Below are 22,658 nucleotides of genomic sequence, written 5' to 3'. Positions count from 1 at the left end.
GGAACTGGGGGAAGCGAGGCTGGAGGCTCTTGCTCTCTGGCTCTGTCATCATGTACTGTGTCAGACAGTGCTTGAAAGCTGCCAATGGAACAAAACCAGACCTCAGGTAACTGTTCCCAGAAACATAAATAGCTCAATGGTAGGAAAATGCAATGTTTTATACATCAATAAAAGCAGTATGACCTTTTTGGTTCATGCAGAAAAACCATTTGATAAAATCAAATACCCACTTCGTATTTAAAAAACTTAAAACCAGAAAGACAAGGGTTGATTCTTAGCATACTAAACTACAACAGTACCCACCACATAGTAGACACTCAATAAATATATTTTAAATGAGAAAATAGATGAATGAATGAAACATTTATTTTTTAAAACAAAAGAGAGCTACATACTTAATGAGTAAATACTAGATTCCTTCCCATAAAAGAAAAGAACAATATGATTGGGCTTTGCCTCTAATAACAGTTAGTGCCATAATATAAATTATTTTTAAAATGATGACATTTTAGCAAATAAGAGGAATAAATATTATAAGTGTTCAAAAATGTTCTTCAAATCAATGATAGCATTACTATGAAAGAGAAACATATGAACCCATACCAAGCCTGTAAATGTTAACAGGGAGAAGTGACAAACCTCTTCAATAACTGGCAGGCCCTGCCGTGTTTCTGGTTAAAGGGGAAGATGACACGCCTGCTCTGGGTGATTTATCGAGAGAACACAGTTTCAATTAAAATCCCAACAGGATTAGTTATTGAACTTGAAAACATACTTATTAAAGTCATTGGGATTAAAAGAAAAACAATAAGGAAGGACAAATGGCACTGTATTTTCAAGTATATTATAAAGAAAAATGAGGCGAATGCGTGATACTAATGTACAGGCACACACATAGATAGATCAGCGAAACAAAGCAGAGAGCCCAGGAACTGACAGCAGAGATGGAAGCCGACGGTGTGTGCTAAGTTAAGTAAAACAGTAATGAGGGTGGGGAAAATATGGTTGCAGTAAGTAGGTTGCTTAATTGTTAAAGTCCACGGGTAGTCAAAAGCAGAATGGAGAGGGTAACCCCCATGGAGGGAGGTCAGAATTTTCCAACTGTAGAAAAAAAAATATTTTTTTTTCTAAGAAAAATACAAGAAGACATAAAAGGAACTAGATGCACAGAAATTCGAGGTTCCGGAGCCATCGGCCTGGATAGTGGGACGACCCCATCACCTAGGAGACGGGTTCTCTGCCAGGGAGGTGCCTGGGGCTCCGGGGGCTCGTCTCCCACAATACTGCAGAAGTCACCTGGACCTGAGAGAGCACTGCCATTTAGTTTTGAAACCTGTTAAGCAGTGTCTGACATTTTCTAGATAATAAAGTCTGTATTCAGTGTTCATATTCAAATGTTTCTAAATACTTCTTAGGGAATAGATTTAATGGCTAACTTAAAGTCTATCCTTGGAAATTATACTTTCTAATCCAAATTAAATATTATTCCAAGAGGCTGAATTCTTGCTTTAAAAAGATGTGATCCCCTGAGCTGTGCTGGCAGTCGCCTGTGGGTGACTAAATGCAGACTAAGCTCAGGATACTGATAGATCCACAGTCTTACCAGGCTCCATACCCACTTCTCAAACCTTGTGTTCCTGGGTGGCTCTCACAGTCTTGCTTCAGTCTTGGGTGAAGCCAGAGCCTTCCCACGCACCCTCGGGTTACCTCCCTGCAGCCATGTGGCAGGGCCCGGGTTCTATAGATAATCAAATGGCTTAGGAACTAAGATTCAAAGAATAATCGAGGGAAAGCCATGATTGAAATCGTGTATAGGCACAGAGGCAGCAGCATAGCTAACCGTAATCCTGCAGAGGATTTTGTGCATCTATGAAAGCACTTTACAAGCTGCAAAGAGACAGAGCAGCAGCCATCTAAAAGCAGCTGACTCTCCACCTCTTCTGCACCCCGAGTGGGCCCTCCACAGCGAGACCTTGGGCTGTGTGTGTGTATGGGGTGGGGGGTCTTTCAGACAGAGCCCATCCTGCTATAGTTTTTGTCGCTCGGAGAGGTCCACGTTCACACAATGTGTCAGCCCTGGCACACAACAGGTGGTCCTTCACTGCGGGTGGCGAAGGTGCACCTGTCAGTGTCCCTGTGGAAGAGAAAGGACAGCCTCTGCCCCTTGGTGACCCTCGGACTCGGGGAAGCAAACACTAGTGCAGGAATGGCATGCCTGAGGTGGAGGGGCAGATGGATGGGGGTCCACCAGAAACCCGGCACTGTCTCTACTTTTGATTTTTCTTGACACCCCATAAGTTGAAGTCCTCAGTTACTTTCCTGAAAGTCCCCCCATGGGCTCTCTCCTGCAGGAATGCTGTCAGCCCCCAGCAGCCAGTGCCAGAAACGCCATGGGAGCCAAAATAACGTTTCCATTCACTCACGTCTGAGAGTACACGTCTCTCCCCGGATGCTTCACACCTTCTCAGTGCGCTGCGCCCCGAGCACTGAAACACTCGTCAGCTGCAGCTGCCTCATGATGAGCAGTGATGGATCAATTGTGGCTTAGTCCTGAGCACCCAGACTGCCGAGGGGGAAGGCAGCGCCCCCATCCTAACCAGAGCCCCCATTTCAGCCAGACCACACACTGAAAACAGACACCCAGCAGCCAAGAAAATACAAAAACTCTTTTCTCTTAGCATCTTCTAAATCAGTGATCAGCAAACTCATTAGTCAACAGAGCAGCAAACGGTAGCTCACGAGCTGCATGTGACTCGAAAGCCGGGGTTAGCTGGCCACTGCTCTAAGTGACCAAGTCACGGGTCAGAGTCCCAGCCAGGGTGCCCTCAGCATGTCACCAAGCAGGGTGCTGCTGCTGTGGGAGCAGAGGTCCCCTGGCCACGGAGCGACAGACTGGAGTGGCATAAGCACAAGAAAGCGTGTGTGTGTGTGTGTGTGTGTGTGTGTGTGCGCGCGCGCGTGTGTGTGTGTTCCCGTGTGCCTGAGCACAAGATGAAGAGCTATCAGTTTATGCTGTTATTTTCTGGATATGAATTTTAAAATTTATCTTTTAAATGTGTGCCCTGCAACAGTTTTTTTTTTTAATATATTTTATTGATTTTTCACAGAGAGGAAGAGAGAGGGATAGAGAGCTAGAAGCTGCCTCTTGCACACCCCCCACTGAGGATGTGCCCGCAACCAAGGAACATGCCCTTGGCCGGAATCGAACCTGGGACCTTTCAATCCTCAAGCCGACGCTCTATCCACTGAGCCAAACTGGTCTTGACTTCAGTTTTTACATTCTTTCAAGATAAGACTAATTCCATTTCAGATTATTAATTGTTTAAACTACTGTAGCTAAGAAGAACTAAATGTCTTTACTTACATGTTAAATATGTTTAATATTACTTTTTTTAAAAGTACTATGAAAAATGTATGTTATTAAGTCTTACTGTGACAGTTGGTGTGGGACAAAGTTGAGAATTCTACTGTAAAAAATGGAGCATGTAAATTCTATTAGTTTTTAGTTTATATAAACTGCTACATCTGCTTTGTGTCCTCACAACCGTTCGAGCTTTAAATGTGGAAATAAAATCATACAGTGGAGTTGCTTGTAAAAGTGGTATCAAAGGAATTAGGGGACTGGGTATGAAGAGAGAGAACGCTCTAATTTGTAGGCTCAGTGCATTCAGAGTTTTTGTCCAGAAACCAGCTGGGCCAAGTGATTTATAGATCGAGACAAAACATGGTCAGGCAAGTTAAAGGAGGTTTGAGCTATGAATCTTGTGGATAAGTAGCATCTGAGGTCAAACATATGCATCAACCAAATATTGTGCCAAGTGATGTGGAATGTGAGCTGCATGAGGGCAAGGTCAGCATCTTTTAATGTTCAATCACTGTCTCCTTCGTTGCAACTAGAATCAAGTTTGGTACTAACCAGGTATTTATTGATTGACTATACAAATAAATGGATTTATGAAAAAATGGGTGGGTGGATGAATGGGTGGAGGATGGATGGATGGGTGGATGAATGGATGGATAAATGGATGGATAAAAGGATGGATGGGTAGGTAAGTGGATGGATGGATGGATGGATGAATGGATGGATAAATGGATGGATAAAAGGATGGATGGGTAGGTAAGTGGATGGATGGATGGATGGATGGATGGATGGATGGATGGATAGGTGGATGGTGAGTGAGTGTGTGAAGACACCAAAGTAGCTGTGATGATGGTAGCTCAATAGACAGAATGTCACACACATTGTGTGATCACCCACCATCCTAAGTGTTAGTGCATTTGTCCAGAGACTGCCCCCCTCCCAAACACACACACACACACTGCATTGTGTTCAGTTCCTTCCAAAGCAATGCTGAGGAACTGAGTCACATTCCCACAAAATGAGCCCAATAGGAAAGATTCAAGAGACCTGAGCCGTTTCAACCAGACAATGACATAACTGTCTTAAAATGTTTGGCTAGCAATTATGTGGAAAAGAAAGAATCAAGTTCTGTGTATCCCCAGAATGTCAAACAAGGAGTCAGGTTGCAGTTGGTCCAGTGTCAGAAAGGACTTCAGGACAGCTGAGGTCTGGAAATGAAGGGCTGCCTGTGGGGGAGGGAGCTGACCGCCATGGGGGCATCTGAGCAGCGGTTCAGGGAGATGTTCTGGAGCGGCGGTTCTCAAAGTCTGTGACCTCTGAGCTCTCCAAGAACGTTTCGGGATCTAAAAGTCAAACTCTTTCCATATGACTCATTTGCAGTGGTTCCTGGCATTCACACCAAAACACAGTGGTGGAGGGAGCAGCAGAGAGCAAGGCAGACCCCCATTTGTTGTCACCCTGGTCTTCCTTCTTTAATGACCCCTGAGGGTGCAGAAAGATATAACTAAGTTATTAAGACTTGATTCTTGAATACACAGCTTTTTAATATTCTGTGAGACAGAGTCAGGAGTGCCCAGATATGCCTCTGCTGCACACCACGTGTGACCACCATCACAAGCTGAACACCCGCTTTTTATGGACATCACTTTTATTTAAAAAACACCTGATGAATTCTGGTGATTCAGACTTGGGTTTGGGGCAGAAATTATCTCAAAAATGAACTAAATGAGCCTAAAGGAAAACAACCAAGGGTATTTGTTGCCAATAGTAAAATTTGAGCTCTCTAGAGAAAATTGAAAAATTCAGAACCCTATGGTATCTCCATGACTTTGAGAGCTTCCCATTACTTAGCCTTTTTGTTAGAAGGTTGTTAAGGAATGTGATTTTGATGTGAGGAAACGTATCGACATCAGGAAGATCTGCATAATGTAGTGCACCCAATGACTGATACCTGGTGTTAGAAAATCGTGCATGAGCAAAAGACATATCCAGCACTGAAGATGGGCGGGTGGAGTTTCACACGATGGAGAAAGCAAGTTCATTGGTGTGGTTTCAGATTCCATGTCACTGCCAGCCTTCAGGAAGCTACCACGTGTTGAGTCATGTTGAATCAAAGTGGAGTATTCTGTTGTCTAAAAGGCTATTAAAATCGTCCTCTCTTGCTCTGGCCAGTGGTGCTCAGTGGTTAGAGTGTTGGCCCATGCCCTGAAGGGTCTTGGGTTCAATTCTCAGTCCAGGAAATGTACCTGGGTTGCAGGTTCATTTCCCGGCCCCAGTGGGGGTGTGTACAGTAGGCAACCAATCAATGTCTCTCTCACATCAATATTTTCTCTCCCTCCCTTCCTCTCTATCTAAAAACCAACGGGGGGAAAAACATCCTCAGGTGAGGATTAACACACAAAAAAAATTGCTCTCTCTTCTCCAATTGTTCATATACATGAGACCAGGTTCTCTTACTAAGCTTCAACCAAAACAACATATGGCAACAGTCAACATAGGAGCAGATGGGAGCATCCAGCTAACTTCCAGTAAGCCAAACCTTAAAGTGACTTCCAAGATGCAAATCAGTAACATTCTTCTCACTAAACTTTTTTATTGGGGAAATATGTTATTCATTAAAAAGGACATTTATGTGAACATATAACAGGTTTATTATTGTAATTTTTTAATTAATTAAAAATACGGATTTTAGAAATGTCTCCGTTTTACATAAAATTTTGTAAATATCAATAGCAATAACATTTTCAGAAAGCTCTTTGGGATACTAAAAAACTGAGTGTAAAAGGGCCCTGATACTATCTTTCAGTGGTTAGAGCATTGGCCTGTGCACAGAAGGGGTACAGGTTCAATTCCCAGTCAAGTACCCAGGTCGTGGGTTTGCTCCCACCTCTGATCCGAGCACATGCAGGAGGTAACTGATCGATGAGTCTCACCTTGATTTTTCTCTCTCTTTACCCCTCTCCTCTCTCCCACTCTCTCTAAAAAGCAATGGAAAGAATATCTTCTCGTGAGGATTAAGAGTGTAAAGGGTTCCTAGGACCAAAAGTCTAAGAACCATTAAAGTAGAGTCATTTAAAACATGGTTGTCTCCTTGGACCCTTGGATTCTATGGATTCTATGTTGATGGAACTAACTCACTTCTATATGCTGAGTAAACATAACATTTGTGTCAGAGTCAATTCCTTTAGCAACGTTAACTGCACATTCCTCCTGAAATGCCTCCACATTAAATTACAAAGTCTGCTTTTCAAAATGTAGGAAATTATATGGTTACAGCAAAAGTAAATTACTGCTTGGCACCCATAAAATATAGACCCTTGGACTTACTAAAGCCTGAAGCATGCGTGTGTATTTCATGCATTATTACTACATTTGTAACTGTAACACCTCCGTCCTTCTGTTTAGTTTCAAACTCCTGTGTTTATCCTAAACTTTAAACAGGAAGAAATGATTTGTGCTTCTGTCTTGATTCTTAACTCAAGCACAGAGTATCTCAATAATTTAAATGGGGGGGGGGGGGGGGGGCGGGAACAAAGCATCCAGTCTGCCTGAGAAAGAGAAACAGCTCCTGCAGGAGGGAAGCCCGCTCCTGTGGGTGGGTCCCAGACCCTCCTGCTCCTGCAAAACCTCAGGGTGGCCCCATCCAAATAGCTAGCACTTATTTAAATGGGCATCAGCAGAGCCAGCTACGGGGGGGCTATAACAGAGAGGAATGCGACCCTTTCTATTAAATTTGCCTTTTCTTCCTCCTCAGGAACTTAACTGGCACCTTCCCCGAATACCCTAAAGTAGAAGAAGGAGGTTCCGCTATCATTTTTTCAAACAAGACCCCACAACAGGTAAATGTACCGTGATTGTATTTCCTTAAAGTTTGGAGTTGATAGGTTTGTCATTATTAGGTCTTGGTTATTTTATTTTTACTATGTTTTTCTTTTTAAGGGAATGGGGAGAGAGATAGAAACATCAGTGATGAGAGAGAATCATAAGTTAACTGTATGCCCCCTACTGGGGATTGAGCCTGAAACTTCGGAATGTGCCACGACTGGTAATCAAACCATGACCTCCTGCCTCCTGGTTCTCGGGCAGATGCTCATCCACTGGGCCACATCAGCTGGGCAGATCTCGGTTATTTTTTAACTTTGTTGCTCGTCAATTATCACAATAAGACTTAATGACATACATTTTTCATAGTACTTTTTGCAAAAGTAATATTAAATATATTTAATAGATAAGTGAAGATATTTAGTTCATACCTAGTCTCCTGATTCTTTTGATGCCCCCTTCACAAGCAACTTCACTGCAAAGATGAAACATGTAAATTACTAGGTCTTGCTATGAGTTCATCAATGCACGTACTTTCAAATTTACTTGAGAACGAACTTACCTTTCTCCCCTCGGGCCTTTGAATGAGATGCAATAACATGTGGAGCTCATATTAGTAAATTCTGAGCAGCTTGATTTCTGGAGCCCTTTGTGGCCATATCCCTGCTCACCTCAGTCTCGTCTCCTGCTCCATCATCACCACAGTCACTACCACACCCACTCACCTTCCTCCTCACCCTCAGGCTGCTGACTCGAGATGCCCTTGTATATGTCAGGTCTGTCCCACCCTCCACGGTGCCTGTCCACCCACCTTCCTCTGCTCAGGTCCTTCTCACCCATCAAGACTCTACTGTTTGCTACATAGACGATCTTCCAGAGAAATGCTGTTTGGTCGTCTCCCTGGTATCTGATTAAATTAACATGGAAAGCTAATTTTAGAAATGTTTTAATAAACTAGAGATAGGGTAAATGTTCTTACTCTTAGAGCACCATAGAAACCAAGAAAAGACTTGCATGATTCTCATCATTGAAGCTTTAGAGGCATTGCCCTCAAAAGTGTAACTCGGGGGGAAAATGGTTGCTGTAAGAAGTATTAGTTAAAATTTTCCTGTAAGTTCTTACTACCTAATGCTATAATAAGATAAGAAAAAGAGTTATAACTATTTTGAAGTGATACTTTTATCATTGTTTTTAGATTATCTTATCATCTTCCTAGAAAACACAATAAACTTAAAAATGCTATTGACATATTATACAAAATGATATTTATAAAAATTACACTACAGAAATTGAAAGACTTGAACCTATAGACTGGTGGATTATTTCCCTGGAAAGACTCAATAAAGAATAAGTACATGTTATTCTTCCATTGTTCTATACAGTCAATGCAATTCCAATCAAATCAAAACAATTTTATTGACAAAATTATTCTCCAGTTAACATGAAAAAATAAATACGTGAAAATGTGTGAAAAGTTTTTGAAAAGGGGCTATAACCACAGGGAACGTGCCCCACTTGATATAAATCAAATTATAAAGTAATTAAAATATCACAGTAATGGGAAAAGAATAGACTGATAACATGTGACAATAAATATCTCTCATATATAAAGAGTTCTTATAAAGTAATAAGAAAAATCTGAGCACCTCAGTAGAAAAGATGACAAAGAATACAAGCAGAAATTTAATAGAAGAAATTTTACAAGTCACTAACAAAGAAATTTAAATATGAAAATGTTACTATATATTTTTTCACATATAGGATTGATAAAAATTTGAAATCATGATAATAACTGGAGTTTCTAAGCATAGGGTGGGGGGAACATTCCCATACATTGCTGCTGGATACATAAATCAGCATAACATTTTTAAAGGGAAATGGACTAAGTAAATATTAAAAAATTTAATCTGTATATCATTTGACCCATAAATACTATTGAAGGAATTTATACTAAGGAAATAATAAGACAAGCTTCCATGGAACAACAAATGTTTTCCATAAAGGGACAAAGATAGTAAATATTTGAGTCTGTGGAACCTACATTCTCTACTGCAACTATTCAACTTTGCCATTATAATATGAAAACAAAAATGGACAATATGTGAATGGATGAATGTGGCTGTGCTCCAATAAAACTTTATTTATAAACATGTGCATCAGGCCAGATTTGGCACAGGCACTGTAATTCACTGATCCCTGCCACAGACATTGAAAACGCTGTTCATGTTTGCCTTGTTTATAGCATTGACAAAGCAGGAAACAGGCTACTGGTCTACAGTAGGGACTGTGCAGCTGTGGAGGATTCCACCTCCAGAGGACTCCCATCTTTCTCCTCTGAATTCCGAGGACATTTAATACCCACACCCTTGTTTGGCAGGTCACCAAGCCCTACGTGAGTGACTGTGGTTTGGACTGATGTTATTTCACTCGTTATGTTTAGGTCTTGTCCCTCCAGCTAAATCATCAGGCACAAGTCCTGTCTTGAAAGTCCCTGGCAAGCAGCCAAACACGTTGCATGTTAGTTTAGAAAGGTAATAATTATAGGATTAAGAATGTCGGTGGAATGTCTAAATTGTACAGGAGGAACATCTAAAAGTAGAGTTAACATCTAGTCAAACTAAAAACAAGAGAGAACTGAGAATGCCTGGTTAATAATTAAAATAACACAAAGGGGCCACAGAGCTGATGATTGAGGAGTCGAACTGGCGTGGTGAAGTCACAGTCCCCCACATGCTAGGTCTGCAACCTGAGGCCAGCTAATCCCCCTGAATCTCTGTCTTCTCATTTGCACAGGGACACCCAAGCAGTGCCTACCACCTGGGTCTGATGCACTGATTAGAGGGGATGATACTTGTACTGAAAACAGAACTGGGCATACAAAAAACTTTTGGGAAGCTTTAGCCGATGTTACAAATGTTAGTTGTAATAGGATGAAGAGGTAGACCCAGCCTAATCATTCTAATGATGCATGTAGTCAAGTTTATATTTGTAAAAAATAAAATCAGTACAAATACTTTTTAATGAAAAGAGCATAATCACATTGATACCAAATCCCCAAAAGATTGAGTACAAATCGAACCACAGATCAGTCTTCCTTATGACAATCAGTGCAAAAATTTCAACTGAAATATTCACAAACTAAAACCCAACAGCACCTTAAATAAGCAACACACCGCAATCAAGCAAGCACGTTTATTTCAGGATGCAAGAACAGCTCAGTCTCAGGATGCATATGAATACACTGTGTCACATAAAGAGTGCCAAACATGGAAACCATAAGCTCATCTTGGTGGATGCTGAAAGGTCATTTGGCAAATTCAACATCCATTTCTGATATCCTATAATAAAGATGTAGTATGCAAATGCTCATTACGCCATGAAGTGTAACAATCAACCACATCACAGATCAGCAGGAAGGTGGGACAGCGAACTACAAGCAGGCTGTGGAGAGCTACAGGAGGGAGCAGGGCAGCAAGCTATGGGGGAGGGAGGAGGGAAGCAGGGGGCGGGGGGGGGGGGAAGAGTTACAGGACAACGATGAGGCAGCAGCAAGCTACTGGTGAACTATTGGCGCACAGATTCATGCACAGGGCTACTAGTTAAAAAATAAAAACAATGGGAATATACAGCTACTTCTTTAACGTGACAAAATATTTCCATCTTAGTTCAAAAGCCAATGTCATGCTAAGTGAAATTCACTAATGTCCAAAAAAACATTTTCACTAATGTCCGAAAAAATACAAAAGTGGCCTTTTCTCATTCTCCCATCTGATCTATTGATTACTGTCAGACAAAAAAAAAAAAAAAAAAAAAAAAAAAAAAAAAAAAGAACATAGAGATGTGGAGATTAGAATGGAAGAGGCAAAATGATCACCCTTTGAACATATGTTATATACTTACAAAAGCACAGAGAATAAACTGAAAAACTAACTTATATGAGAAATCAGATGAGGGAATTATAAAATTAATGTACAGAAAGCAATAGCTTTTGTGGGTACAAACAGCAGCTAGATAGGAAATACAATAAAAGGGCCCGTTTACAACAGCAACAACACAAACATAAAATACCCGAGAGTAAACTTAAATATGTGTTTATGTGAAGAAGAGTTTAAAATATTTTGAGGGATGCAAATAAAAAGATGGGAAAGCCTTAGCTGGTTTGGCTCAGTGGATAGAACATAGGCCTGCAGACTGAAGGGTCCCAGGTTCAATTCTGAACAAAGGCACATGCTCAGGTTGCAGACTCGATCCCCAGTAGAGGGCGTGCAGGAGGCAGCTGATCAATGATTCTCTCATCATTGATGTTTCTTTCTCCCTCTTCCTTCCTCCCTGAAATCAATAAAAATATATTAGAAAAATAATTTTTAAACAAAGATGGGAAAGCATACAGTGTCCTTAGGTAGAAATACTCAACATCATAAATACTTCCACTCTCCCCAGCATCATCTATAAATGTCATTGACCCAATAAAAATACCAAGAGCATTATGTTGGAGCATGGGTGGGAGGGGGCACAGGGAGAGTGACCAACCCAATTCTAAACTTCAGGTAGAAAGTAAATAGCCAAGAACAACCAGTAAAATTCAGAAAATAAAGTGTAACGGGGAGTAATGAGCCCTGCTGGGTATGAAAGCATGTCATTAGAGGACCATTGGTATAAGCAAATGACTAGAAAGACACATCAGAGGAAAAGAATGGAAACTCAAGAAATATACCCAAGTACATATGGATAGTTATATAATAAATGTGGCACCTCACCTTTCTTGTCTAAGACGAAAAGACCATCTTATATAATAAAAGGCTAATATGCAAATTGTGCCTCAACCAGAAGTTTGACCAGGAGTTCAACCAGGGAGTGGGGTCGACCGGCCAACCTCCCAAGTCCCCTCCCCCCGACTGGCCCAGCCCAATTGGCCCCAATCTGGGGCAAGCCAGCCAGACCCCACCCATGCACAAATTCATGCACTGGACCTCTAGTTTAATATATGGTATTAGAATAACCAGGTTGTCATCTGAAAAAGAAGAAATTTAAATCACTATCTCTTTATCCCAGAATGATTTCAAATGGATCAAAGATTTAAATGTCAAACAAAACAAAAACACTAAAGGACTTGAATAAGCCAAGGAAGAAATATGTCATAACCTCATGGTGAGAAAGACCTTTCTACTGCTGTTGCACAACCCAGGTTATAGAAGAAGAAATGATAAATTCAACTACACACAAAAAATAGTTTTAACTTGCATGGCAGAATCAACCCCAAGTCAAGTCAAATGGCAGAGGACTCACTGGGAGGATTATTTGTAATAAGTATCATAGAGAGAGATCATTTTTCTAATATATAAAGAGCTCTCATGGCTCTATAAGAACATCAATTACCAAAAAAAAAAAAAAAAACAGCTAAGAGATATGAACAGACAGTTCTCAGAACAGAAAACCTAAATGGATTTGAAACATAATAAAAGGTATTCAGCATTCAGCATATGGAAAGATGATCACCCTCATATAAGAGAAATGCAAATTAAAGCTACACTGCAGACAAAATTGATCAATTGAACCTCATCAAAATTCAAAACTTTTGCACTTCGAAAGACATTAAGAAAATGCAAAGACCAGAGCAGACTGGGGGAAGATATTTGAAAACATACACCTGATAAAGGACTTGTATCCAGAATATACTAAGACCTCTTATACATCTCAATTATGAGAAGATAAATAAGGCAATGAAAAACTTGACAAAAGACTTAGACAATTCACTGCTAATAAACATATGAAAAGATGCTCAACATCACCAGTCATTAGGAAAATGAAATTCAAACCACAAAGAGATACCATTTCATACCCACTAGGATGGCCATTATCAAAAGATTCTTGCCTCCTGGAATAATTGCCACTGTCAGTAAATGTTGAGGATGTGGAGAAAAGGGAACCCTCACATTACTGGTGGGGATGTAAAATGTTGCAGCCACTTTGGAAAACCAGTTTGTCACTTTCTTAATAGTTAAGCATAAATTTACCAAATGACTCAGCAGTTCTATCCAAAAGAAATGAAAATATATGTCTACACACACAAAAAAAAGTTATACATGAACTAAAGGCCCAGTGCAAAAATTTGTGCATGGCGAGGTTTCTCGGCCTGGACAGCAATCGAGGACTATAGGGGGTTCGGCTGGCCGGGGTAGGGGCCTGGGAGGTTGGCCAGCTGGCTCCCCCCATCAGAGCTGATGGGGAGCTAGTTGGCTGGGGGAGGGATCATGGGAGGTTGGCTTTAAGAACACACTGACCTCCACGGGGCAGCTCTTGCGTTGAGTGCCTGCCCCCTTACGTTCAGTGTGTGTCATAGTGAATGGGCGACCTGTCCTTCCAGTCATTCAGTCGTAACTATTACTTAGGCTTTTACATATATACAATAGATATTCATAGTAGCATTTTGGCTCACAATAGCCAAAAAATTGAAACAACTTAAATGTCCATCACCTGTTAAATGGAGAGGTGAAATGTGGTCAATCCATGCAATATAGAGTATTACTCAGACATAAATAAAGGACAAACATCTGGTATACACTACAACATGGGTGACCTCTAAGACATGCTAAGTGAAGGAAGCCAGACACTGAAGACTACATGTTCTATGATTTCATTTATATGAAATGTCCAGGAACATTAAATCTTTAGAGGCAGAAAGTAGACTAGTGCTGGGCCGGGAAGGAGGAGAGGCTAGAGAAAAGGGATTGGCAATGAATGGACACGAGGGAATCTTATAGAGATTTTGGAAATGCTCTAAAATTGATTTATGGAAATTGATGCACAGCAAATATATGCTTATAAAACATGTTTGTATGTGTACATATGTGTGCACTTTGGAGGATTTTGCTATAATTGAAGAGCATGAGCAAAATAAATTCAGTGCTGATTTAAAAGATGGACCACCACAATCACATACCCTTTTTCATGGACATGATTTGCAAACAATGTTAGTTTTCTGTACCTGGGAGTGTGTACACACACATGTTTGCCTGTATCTATTAATATTTGCAATGGCTCTGGAAACATTTCTAGGGTATAAGTTGGCTTTCGAAAGTGGATCTTGTTGGCTGGCTCACAGCACAGGAGGAAATGTTTTGCTACATGCTCTTTTGTTATTTTTGAATTCTGAGCCATGCAAATGTATTATCTATTCAAAAACTAAATGAACAAACAACACAATTGATAAGGCTTTAAAAGATATGCTGAATTGTATGCTCCACAAATAAAGATTTCATCCTTTTTTCAACTGCTCACATTTTTATGTATTTTTAAGTCTTCGGATTTCTAAAAGTTTCTAAACATCCAAGAACCAAAAACTGTCCGTGCCCCACAGTGCTTCAGAATACAACACTCATGGGCAGCCATGATTTGGTTCTATGAGTTGAGGCGAACTCGATCCCCAAGGAAAACATTGCTATTTTGACAAGGGACTTTTAATCCTATCCAAAGACACCCTTTTTATTACCAAAAAATCCACACAACACATACGTCACCTCTCACCTTCCCAATGCCCTTCTCAGGGCCTCACCCCACCGCAGTCTCCTAGAATGCAAGCTCACATGACTATGATTTTGTTTAGGGTTTTTTTTTGAAACCAGATGGTGCCAGAATGGCTGTTTTGTTCATGATAAAGCTGCTTTTCATACTTTTAAAGGTGTGAATTAAACGTGCAAGAGCAACATAGGTAATAAACATCAAAAATATAATACTAGAGTTGCCAGTGTGGCTCAGCAGTTGAGTGTCCTCCTATGTACGAGGAGATCAGGGTTCAATTCCCAGTCAGGGCACAAGCCTGGGTTGTGGACTTGATCCCCAGTAGGGTCGTGCAGGAGGCAGCCATCAGTGATTCTCTCTTATCATTGTTGTTTCTATCTCTCTCTCCCTCTCCCTCTTCCTCTCCTTTTCTCTCTGAAATCGATAAAAATGTACTTTAAATGTGTGTGTGTGTGTGTGTGTGTGTGTGTGTGTGGTGTGTGTGTGTGTGTGTGTGTGTGTGTGTATAAAAGCCTAAGCAACCATTACAACCAAACAACCGGAACGACCCGTCGACGAGTTGCTATGATGTGCACTGACCTCCAGAGGGCAGGCACTCAATGCAGGAGCTGCCCCCTGGTGTTCAGGGCGTTCCCACATTGGGAGCACCACTCCACTCAGCCGAGTGAGTGGCAGCAGCAGGCACAGCGAGGCCAGGATGAGCAGCTGCAGAACTGCACCCAGCCCTGGCTGGAGCACCTCCCCAGCCACCTGCTACTTCTGCACTGCTACATCCCTCAAGGGGATGCCACTTCTGCACTGAGGCCACTCCAACATCCCCTGAGGGGCCCAGATTGAGAGAGAGCACAGGCCAGGCTGAGGGACCCCCACCCATGCAGAAATCTGTGCACTGGGTCTCTAGTATATATATATATTACAAAGAATAAATGAGCATTTGGGTAAATACTAATAAGACATAATCAGCTGGCCTTGCTCCCAGGAGGATGTGTGAACACAGCACATTAGAGGGGTGGCGTCAGCCCTTTGGAACTGCCCACTGTGCTCTGCACAAGGGGTGTTTGTTATTCCTTTCCGTTTCTTTATGCTTAGACTGCACATGCATGTATCCTGAAGCTGCAGAGCATTGTTATTCTTTACTACATGCATGTCATACTATAGGATGAGTTTACACATATTCTTTCTCATCTCACCTCCTCTCTCCTACATGATGAAGTGCATCCTGGTGAGCACTGGTTTAATCCCAGCTCCGCCACTCACTAGCTGTATGTCCTTGACCAGGTTATTGAACTCTGTGCCTAAGTTCCTTCCAGTAGAATGGGTGATAACAGCTCCCCCCAGGGCTGAGTCTAGGAGTCAGGAGTTAGTTGGTGGAGCTCACAGAGCCGGGGCCTGGCATATTGCCAGTGGTATGGAGGGGCGTGTTAACCTCCTTTTAGAGCTGAGAAACTGAGTCTCAGATCAGGTATATCACACATCTCAGTCCCATGGCCAATGATGAGCAGAGACTGAGGGTCATACAGGATGTGTGTCTTCTCATCCTCACCCCCTAGCTCCCAGAATCCATTGCTCTCCATCCTAGCAAGTGAGAGCTTCTCAGACATCTGCTGTATTGAACTGAATTTTAGAAGCCTTTACTGATTCTTCAATGATGCTGGTCCTGTATGAACCAGGTACCACTTTAACAAATGTTTTAATTGTGGAGGAGTAAACGGGTTTGGTCATTGCAGGAAATATAAATTAAACCTCAGCTGGAAGAAACCAGCTCTGAGAAGAGACGTGTGATCATTGACGGGAACGTGATGTTGTTGCAAGAGCAGCTGTCACCATCGGAGTCCAGGCAGGAAACGGATTTGGGGAAGAGTTGTGGCCAGGCCTGGCCCTGATGCCGTGGCTCCAGTGAGGAGGAAGCCTCCATCTCCTTGTGTCCCGGAGCCACTGGGAGTTGAGCAGCTCTGCCTTAGGGAGGAGCTGGGCTCAGAATGCCCCACCTCTCTCTCCATCTGCCCTCAGAGGCCATACTGCTGCCTCCCACTGACAAACCAGCCCAGAGGCAGGGAGAGCCCTGTGATATCCCAGGAGGAGCCACCCTGCGGGCCCAGCGCAGGCAGAGACTGGAGACTGACCAGCAAACACTTCCATCCAGACAAGAAAAACAGTTCTCCTCTTGATAGGGCTCCATTAAAATGCTATTGTTGTTTTGTTTCTTACCAGGTTATTGAAGATATTATTGCAACCCAAGAAGAGGAGGAAAAGAAAAGGAAGGAAAAGAAAAAGGAAAAACAGAAAGACCAAAAAGTTAAGGAAAAGAAAGGACCGAAAGAAAAAAGTAAGGTAAGGAATCTGGAATTTTAGAAAGTTGAGTTTTTTTGCTCTTGTGCTTTGAGTCAATGGAATCATCTCAGATCTGCTGAGATGGCAGTCATTCCTTTCCTAGGAAACCATGCTGTCAACTGGTGGTTTTCCCGTCTTGTTTATGCTGACCGACAGTTGGATGCCATCCTTTCTGTGCTGAGGTGGGCATCTTCTTCTGGACCCAGGCACCCAGTCCCCAAATTCCCAGAATGTTCTGACTTCCGGGTCAAAGGGAGCTGATCCACCTGAGGTTACCATCCCCCCAACTCCACCCCACCCCACCCCACCCCGGAGCAGCTGCATCCAAGGACAGTCATGTTAGCGTACAGAGCACAGCCCCCTCACCTCACTGGGACAACTCTGAAGGGTTCTCCCAGCTCTTTGGCTTTCTGTGGGACCAGCTGAGAGCTCCTTGTCATTGCATAACAGCCAGCTTCTCCCTGTGCCCCGATTTGCGGCTCCTTTCCCTGCCTCTCCCCATGGGTGCTATTCCCAGGAAACCCTCTCAGCTGTTCCCAGACCCTCTGAGTATCTCCAGGGAATCCAACTCGTGAGACCACCTATTGCCCTGCTAATCTGCCTACACCCCAAAAGTTAGAAACTGTTCCCTCATCTCCCCCCACACCCTCAAAAATGACAGCTCACACAATAATGCTTATTGAATAACCCTCCTCTCGCTTGGAAAGAGAGTTTTAAGCAGTCCCCAAGAGTAAGAACAATTAGAAGAGTTTCGATGTTATTCTGAGCATCTCTTCTCTCGGCATGCTTGAGGGCATCTGCCATTTGCAGATTGAAAATTCACTGTTAGTGAAGCTTGTCTCATAAAAATCTGAAAGTACCAGCTACACAATCTGGTCTGTGTTGAGTGATGGTGTTTTATTTACTAGCTATTCGAGAGTCACCGAAGGCCTGGCCAGTGTGGCTCAGTGACTGAGCATCAACCCATGCACCAAGAGGTTGCCGGTACGATTCCCAGTTGGGGTACATGCCTGGGTTGCGGGCTCAATCCTAAGAATGGGGCTTGCAGGAGACAGCCGTTTGATGATGTTCCTCTCACATCGATGTTTCCATCTCTTTTTCCCTCTCCCTTCCTCTTTCTCTAAAATCAATAAAAACTTGTTTTTTAAAAAGTCACTTAACAATGAACAGTTTGGAACAAAAAGCAAAGTTTGAGTACGTCAGTATTTATGACGCAGTTGCAAATGATAGGTGACACCCTGCAGAATCACTTAGAAATGAATTTAGCCCTGAAAAGTACAGGTCTCCAAAGTGACAATGTGATTATTGAAAGAATAATTGGTCATTGCTAATAAAAATTGGTATATTTAAATTATGCGGGTATGCTTCTTAGAGATCAGATTATCTTCCCCATTGACTTTTAAAAGTCAACCCTCAAGTGTCCAGAATATTCCCGAGACCAGCCAGTCAAACCCGTGTGTGAGAGTTGGTACTTTGACCTGTAGAAAAATGACATCTGTTACTCATTCTGGTGGAAGGGCAAGGCCTGGAGAGAGGAAATAGTTCTGTTGGACGTGCACAGACACTGACTCACGCGGCCTGTGTCCAGGGCAGAGCTGTGACGATGCTCTGGTATCTCATAACTTAGGGGCTTATCAGGCGCCAGCCACATGTAAATAATCAGAAAACTAGGAAAGTCCTCCTATTTTTAAAAAGCTGATAGGATTATCTGAATATTTCCACTAACCTCTATAAACAGAAAATACTCTTCGAAATATCACACAGGTAGAAGATTGAAAGCTTTGTATGTTCCTGAGATGTTACAAATGAGCATAGGTAGCAGGGTGGCTATTGAGAGGGACCTGGAGGACAAGTATTGGAGGCAGGATGCGGGGTTCCAGGCAATCTCCGAGCCAGAGAACCAGAGGACAGCTTCAGAGAGGGATGTGCGGCGTGTGGGCCTGCCACGGTGCAGCGGGTGATGGGCTGGGGGGGCTGGCGGAGCCTTGTGCCTCCAGAGAGGAGTCAGCTCTGGGCAGTGACTTGAGCAGCTCGGAGTTCAGTGAGTTGTAATCTAAGATCTGTGCTGCACAGCTATGTTGGGCGGTGGACAGTGGGGGAGGAAGTGACCAAGGCAGGAAGGCCAAGAGAGCAGGTAAGACGTCAATAGCCAGTAATCTGTACAGAGAAACAGGTGCCAGGATTCCGAACATCCTGCTGAGTCAGGGGAGAGTCACATCTGCCTGGGGGAATCCAGGATGGCTTCACAGAGGAGGGGACATCTGCCTCAGATCTAACGGAAAATTTCCACTCCTGCTCTCCCTCTTCCTCCTACCCCTCCTCTCCTTCTCCCTCCCCCTCTCCTCCTCCTCCTCCCCCATAAAGGCAATATTTATACCTATAGGGGCTCCTGGAGGCTAAATAGGACAACCTGAGTATCCAAAACAAAAATGGCAATAATAGCTAGCAACACATTGACTGAAAAATGTCTAAGACCCATGAGTCCTCAGTAGCACCGGAAGAGAGAGAGATTAATAGGACCTCAGAGAACACTAATTACAGTTACTTTAAATTTCCCAGGTGGCCGTACATTAGCTCTTTCCTCCAAGAACATGCTTTGTGCAACACTGGTCTTCTTGCTGATCTCGCAGGTTTTTCTCAGATGACTGGATGTGGGGTGGCCGGGAGCGGCAATGGCCAGCCCTGGGCACTGGGGGAATGGACTAGGGGAGGGATGTACCTTCTCAGTGAGCTAGGGTTTCCTGTGGGTTCTGGAAGGTGGGGCAGTTGCTCCCTGGACTCTGAGCCCCTGGTGTTTCTGGGTTCAAGTTCTCCCCCAAGTGCTGCAAGACAGGTGGTCTCCCTCCTGGGCTCAGCAGCCCCACGATTTGTGAGCTGTGGTTCCAGGCAGGCCCTCCATGAATGAGCCAGCACCCCGACCTCCTCCTCCTCAGAGCTCCTCGCTCTGTGAGCTCTGTTCACCCGACTCCCCTCCTGCCCTGGGTGCCTGGTGTCCAGAAAGGAGGGACACGCCCATGCCCACCAGAAGCCGCGCAGGGGAAGGTGCTCATGGTCTCGTGGCCGCGCTACCTCTCAGCTGTGGAGAGAATACCCGGGGGCCCAGGAAAACTCCTCATGGACATAACGTCCACCACATTATCCCCCGCCCTCTGTGGGTTGACAACAGCCATGGGAGTGTCTGCAGGCACCTGGCACTCGAACGGTATAAATAAACATTATTGCTCAGAAACATCAGATGAGGGTTTGTGAGCCGGGCTGTCACGGCAGGAGCAGCGGGGCCCTGGTGCTGCGGGGCAGAGAAGACTTCTCCAGGGGTGAGGGCTCAGCCTCACCTGCAGGTGGTGCCAGGGCCCAGGATCACGTGGTCAGCAGGTGCTCGGGCTCTCTGCCCTGGAGCCCGGGTGAGGTGTGAATGGCTTCCTGGCTGAGGAAGGGGACAGGCGAGCAGCAGGGAGGGGCAACCAGGTGCTTATACAGGTGCAGAGCTGGCGCTGGGCAGAGCAGAGCAAAGATGGAGCAGCCCCAAAGCGGAGTCACACACATGGTGAAAGTAGGTGTCAGGACCAAACTCAAGGCATGGGGACTACGGGGAGGTGCCCAGTGTGGACAGCGGCATCAAGGTGCCTGTGAGCCAGCAGCGGAGCTACATCTCCAGAACCACCCAGCCCCATGTCCGGCTGGCCCGCAGGGGTGCCCGGGGAGGGGTCCGTGGGGACCGTGGGGGCAGGAGTCACGGTGGATGCGCCTTTTCTGTCCAGTCTCGGCAGATGCACGGTGCCTTCAGGTCACAGAAATATTGTTCTGCTTTAACAGGAGGAAGACGAGCCATGGAAAATGTCACCCAGTGTTTTCCTTCAAACAATGGAGGAAGGAAGTAACATATACAAAGGTCAGTTTTGGAGAATAAGAGCAACACTGAGGTGTCACTCTGTCCACCCAGCAAGCCCTGGACCCCAACACCCAGCACCCCGTCAGGAGAGGCTGTGAGCATGCAGCTCAGAGCCAAGACCTGCCCCTTTCTATCTTTAGATTCCTTTGAGTGCCTTTAAGGCAGATAGTGGGTAGGAAAGAAGGCAGATAGTGGGTAAGAAAATAGGATGAGAACATAATCAAAACCTCCATTCTGTGTTTGGACCCCTAATTCTTCACATCTTCTGGCTGTAATGAAAGGGCAGAAAGCCATGCCCTGGATGGTTTGATAAACCGATTCTGTACGTACAGCAAAAGGCTTTAGCCCTATGAGACCTGTGCCGAACACAACACCGTTCTTTGTCCCCTGTTCTCATAATTAGCCCAGCCACACCCAGCGAGAGCTGCAAGTGTGTGGATCAGCCTTTCAGATGTTTCCATGAAGATTTACAAGAACAATTGTCCAATGCCTTTGGGTCTATTCCACCCTCAGGATAAACCCCAGCACAAATGACTGGCCACGGCGACTGTGGTCATTGGTGCTAGGTGGTGGTAGTTGGGAATTCCTCAGAAATGCATCAAGGGTGTGAAGTGGAGTTTTCCCAGCAGCAGTCACTTGTGCGCCTCCTTCTGACTCTGGTCCTGTCTGGACAGCCCGTGCTGGTAGTTACGTAACATATTATCAAACCAACTCATGGCTTTATCCCAGTAAATGGAGCCACATCCTCAGCCACAAGCACAGAGTCCTTACAGGTGTGATAGACCAGTTATCCAAAGGAAGAGTGTTGTGTACCCCTAAAATTTTTCCCAAAGCACGGGAGTGCAGGTCTTGCTCTGGGTGAAGGGCTGGCCTGCGGGAGAAGCCCAGAGGAGAGGACAGTGTTGGTGGGATTGGGTGCCGCTCTTACTGGGGAGGAAGGCAGAGGGCAGGTAACTGTATACTTATTAGGGGCCCAAGACCTGCCACGCTTAGTGTTTCCCACGCTGACTTCAGTTCTTCATAACAGCCAGGACAGGTGAGCCCCACTGCCCCATTGGCAGGTGCTTTTAGACCCACCGTCATTCAGGTTTGAGAGTCCACCCGCTCTTTAACCAACAACAGAGCGGAGCAGTGACTATCAAAAACACCTATCCAACACCATTGGCTGTCTCCATGTGCCTGGCACTGTGCCAACCTGGAGATACAGAGCGGTACGTGCCAGCAACACGCCTATAGGACGGTGGCGGTGGATGGGGTGGGGACAGTGCCCCACGTTGGGTAACTTGTGTAAGTTAAACCCTCACTTGTTTCATATTCTCTCGGACCTTCGAGCTCACTTTTCCTGCCTCCCAACATATCAGGTAGCTGACCAGTTCATCCTCTTTAGAAGCCCTCGCTCCCAGGGCCCTGTCACCTCATCCTCGGGCCTGCCTTTGCCTCTCCTGGCTGCCACCCCCTCATCCTCTCATTACTCCCTCGCTGAGGTGGTGCCCTGTTCATCTAGGTACTGTCCTGCACGCACATGGGGAACAGTTCCCCAGCATTTGGAAAGCCTGGCTTTCTTCTCTGAAAACAAGGGAGAAAGAGAAAAAGTGGGAGAGAGCAATCCTCCTCTACCATCGTAAGAAGTCAGGAGCTCGTGGCTGAAACTGGTAAATCCACAGGTAACATTGTATGCTACCTGTGGATTTACCAGTTATTTAGACACCGGGAGAAGACGAGAGAAACAGCTAATGC

General features: G+C 44.3%; 1 protein-coding gene across 1 annotated transcript in view; it reads left to right on the top strand.

Moving 5' to 3' along the window:
* The window catches only part of IQCA1 (IQ motif containing with AAA domain 1), a 111,716-nt gene that overhangs the window by 46,231 nt on the left and 42,827 nt on the right, over window positions 1-22,658 (top strand). Inside the window, exons 7-9 of the mRNA XM_036422142.2 lie at window positions 7,116-7,200; window positions 16,913-17,032; window positions 20,846-20,921. Coding sequence (XP_036278035.1) covers window positions 7,116-7,200; window positions 16,913-17,032; window positions 20,846-20,921 — 281 coding nt within the window. The remainder of the gene's footprint in view (window positions 1-7,115; window positions 7,201-16,912; window positions 17,033-20,845; window positions 20,922-22,658) is intronic.

Source organism: Pipistrellus kuhlii, unplaced genomic scaffold (assembly GCF_014108245.1).
Source record: "Pipistrellus kuhlii isolate mPipKuh1 unplaced genomic scaffold, mPipKuh1.p scaffold_m20_p_7, whole genome shotgun sequence".
NCBI classification, from domain to species: Eukaryota; Metazoa; Chordata; class Mammalia; order Chiroptera; family Vespertilionidae; genus Pipistrellus; species Pipistrellus kuhlii.
This window is presented reverse-complemented; position numbering and strand designations above follow the sequence as displayed.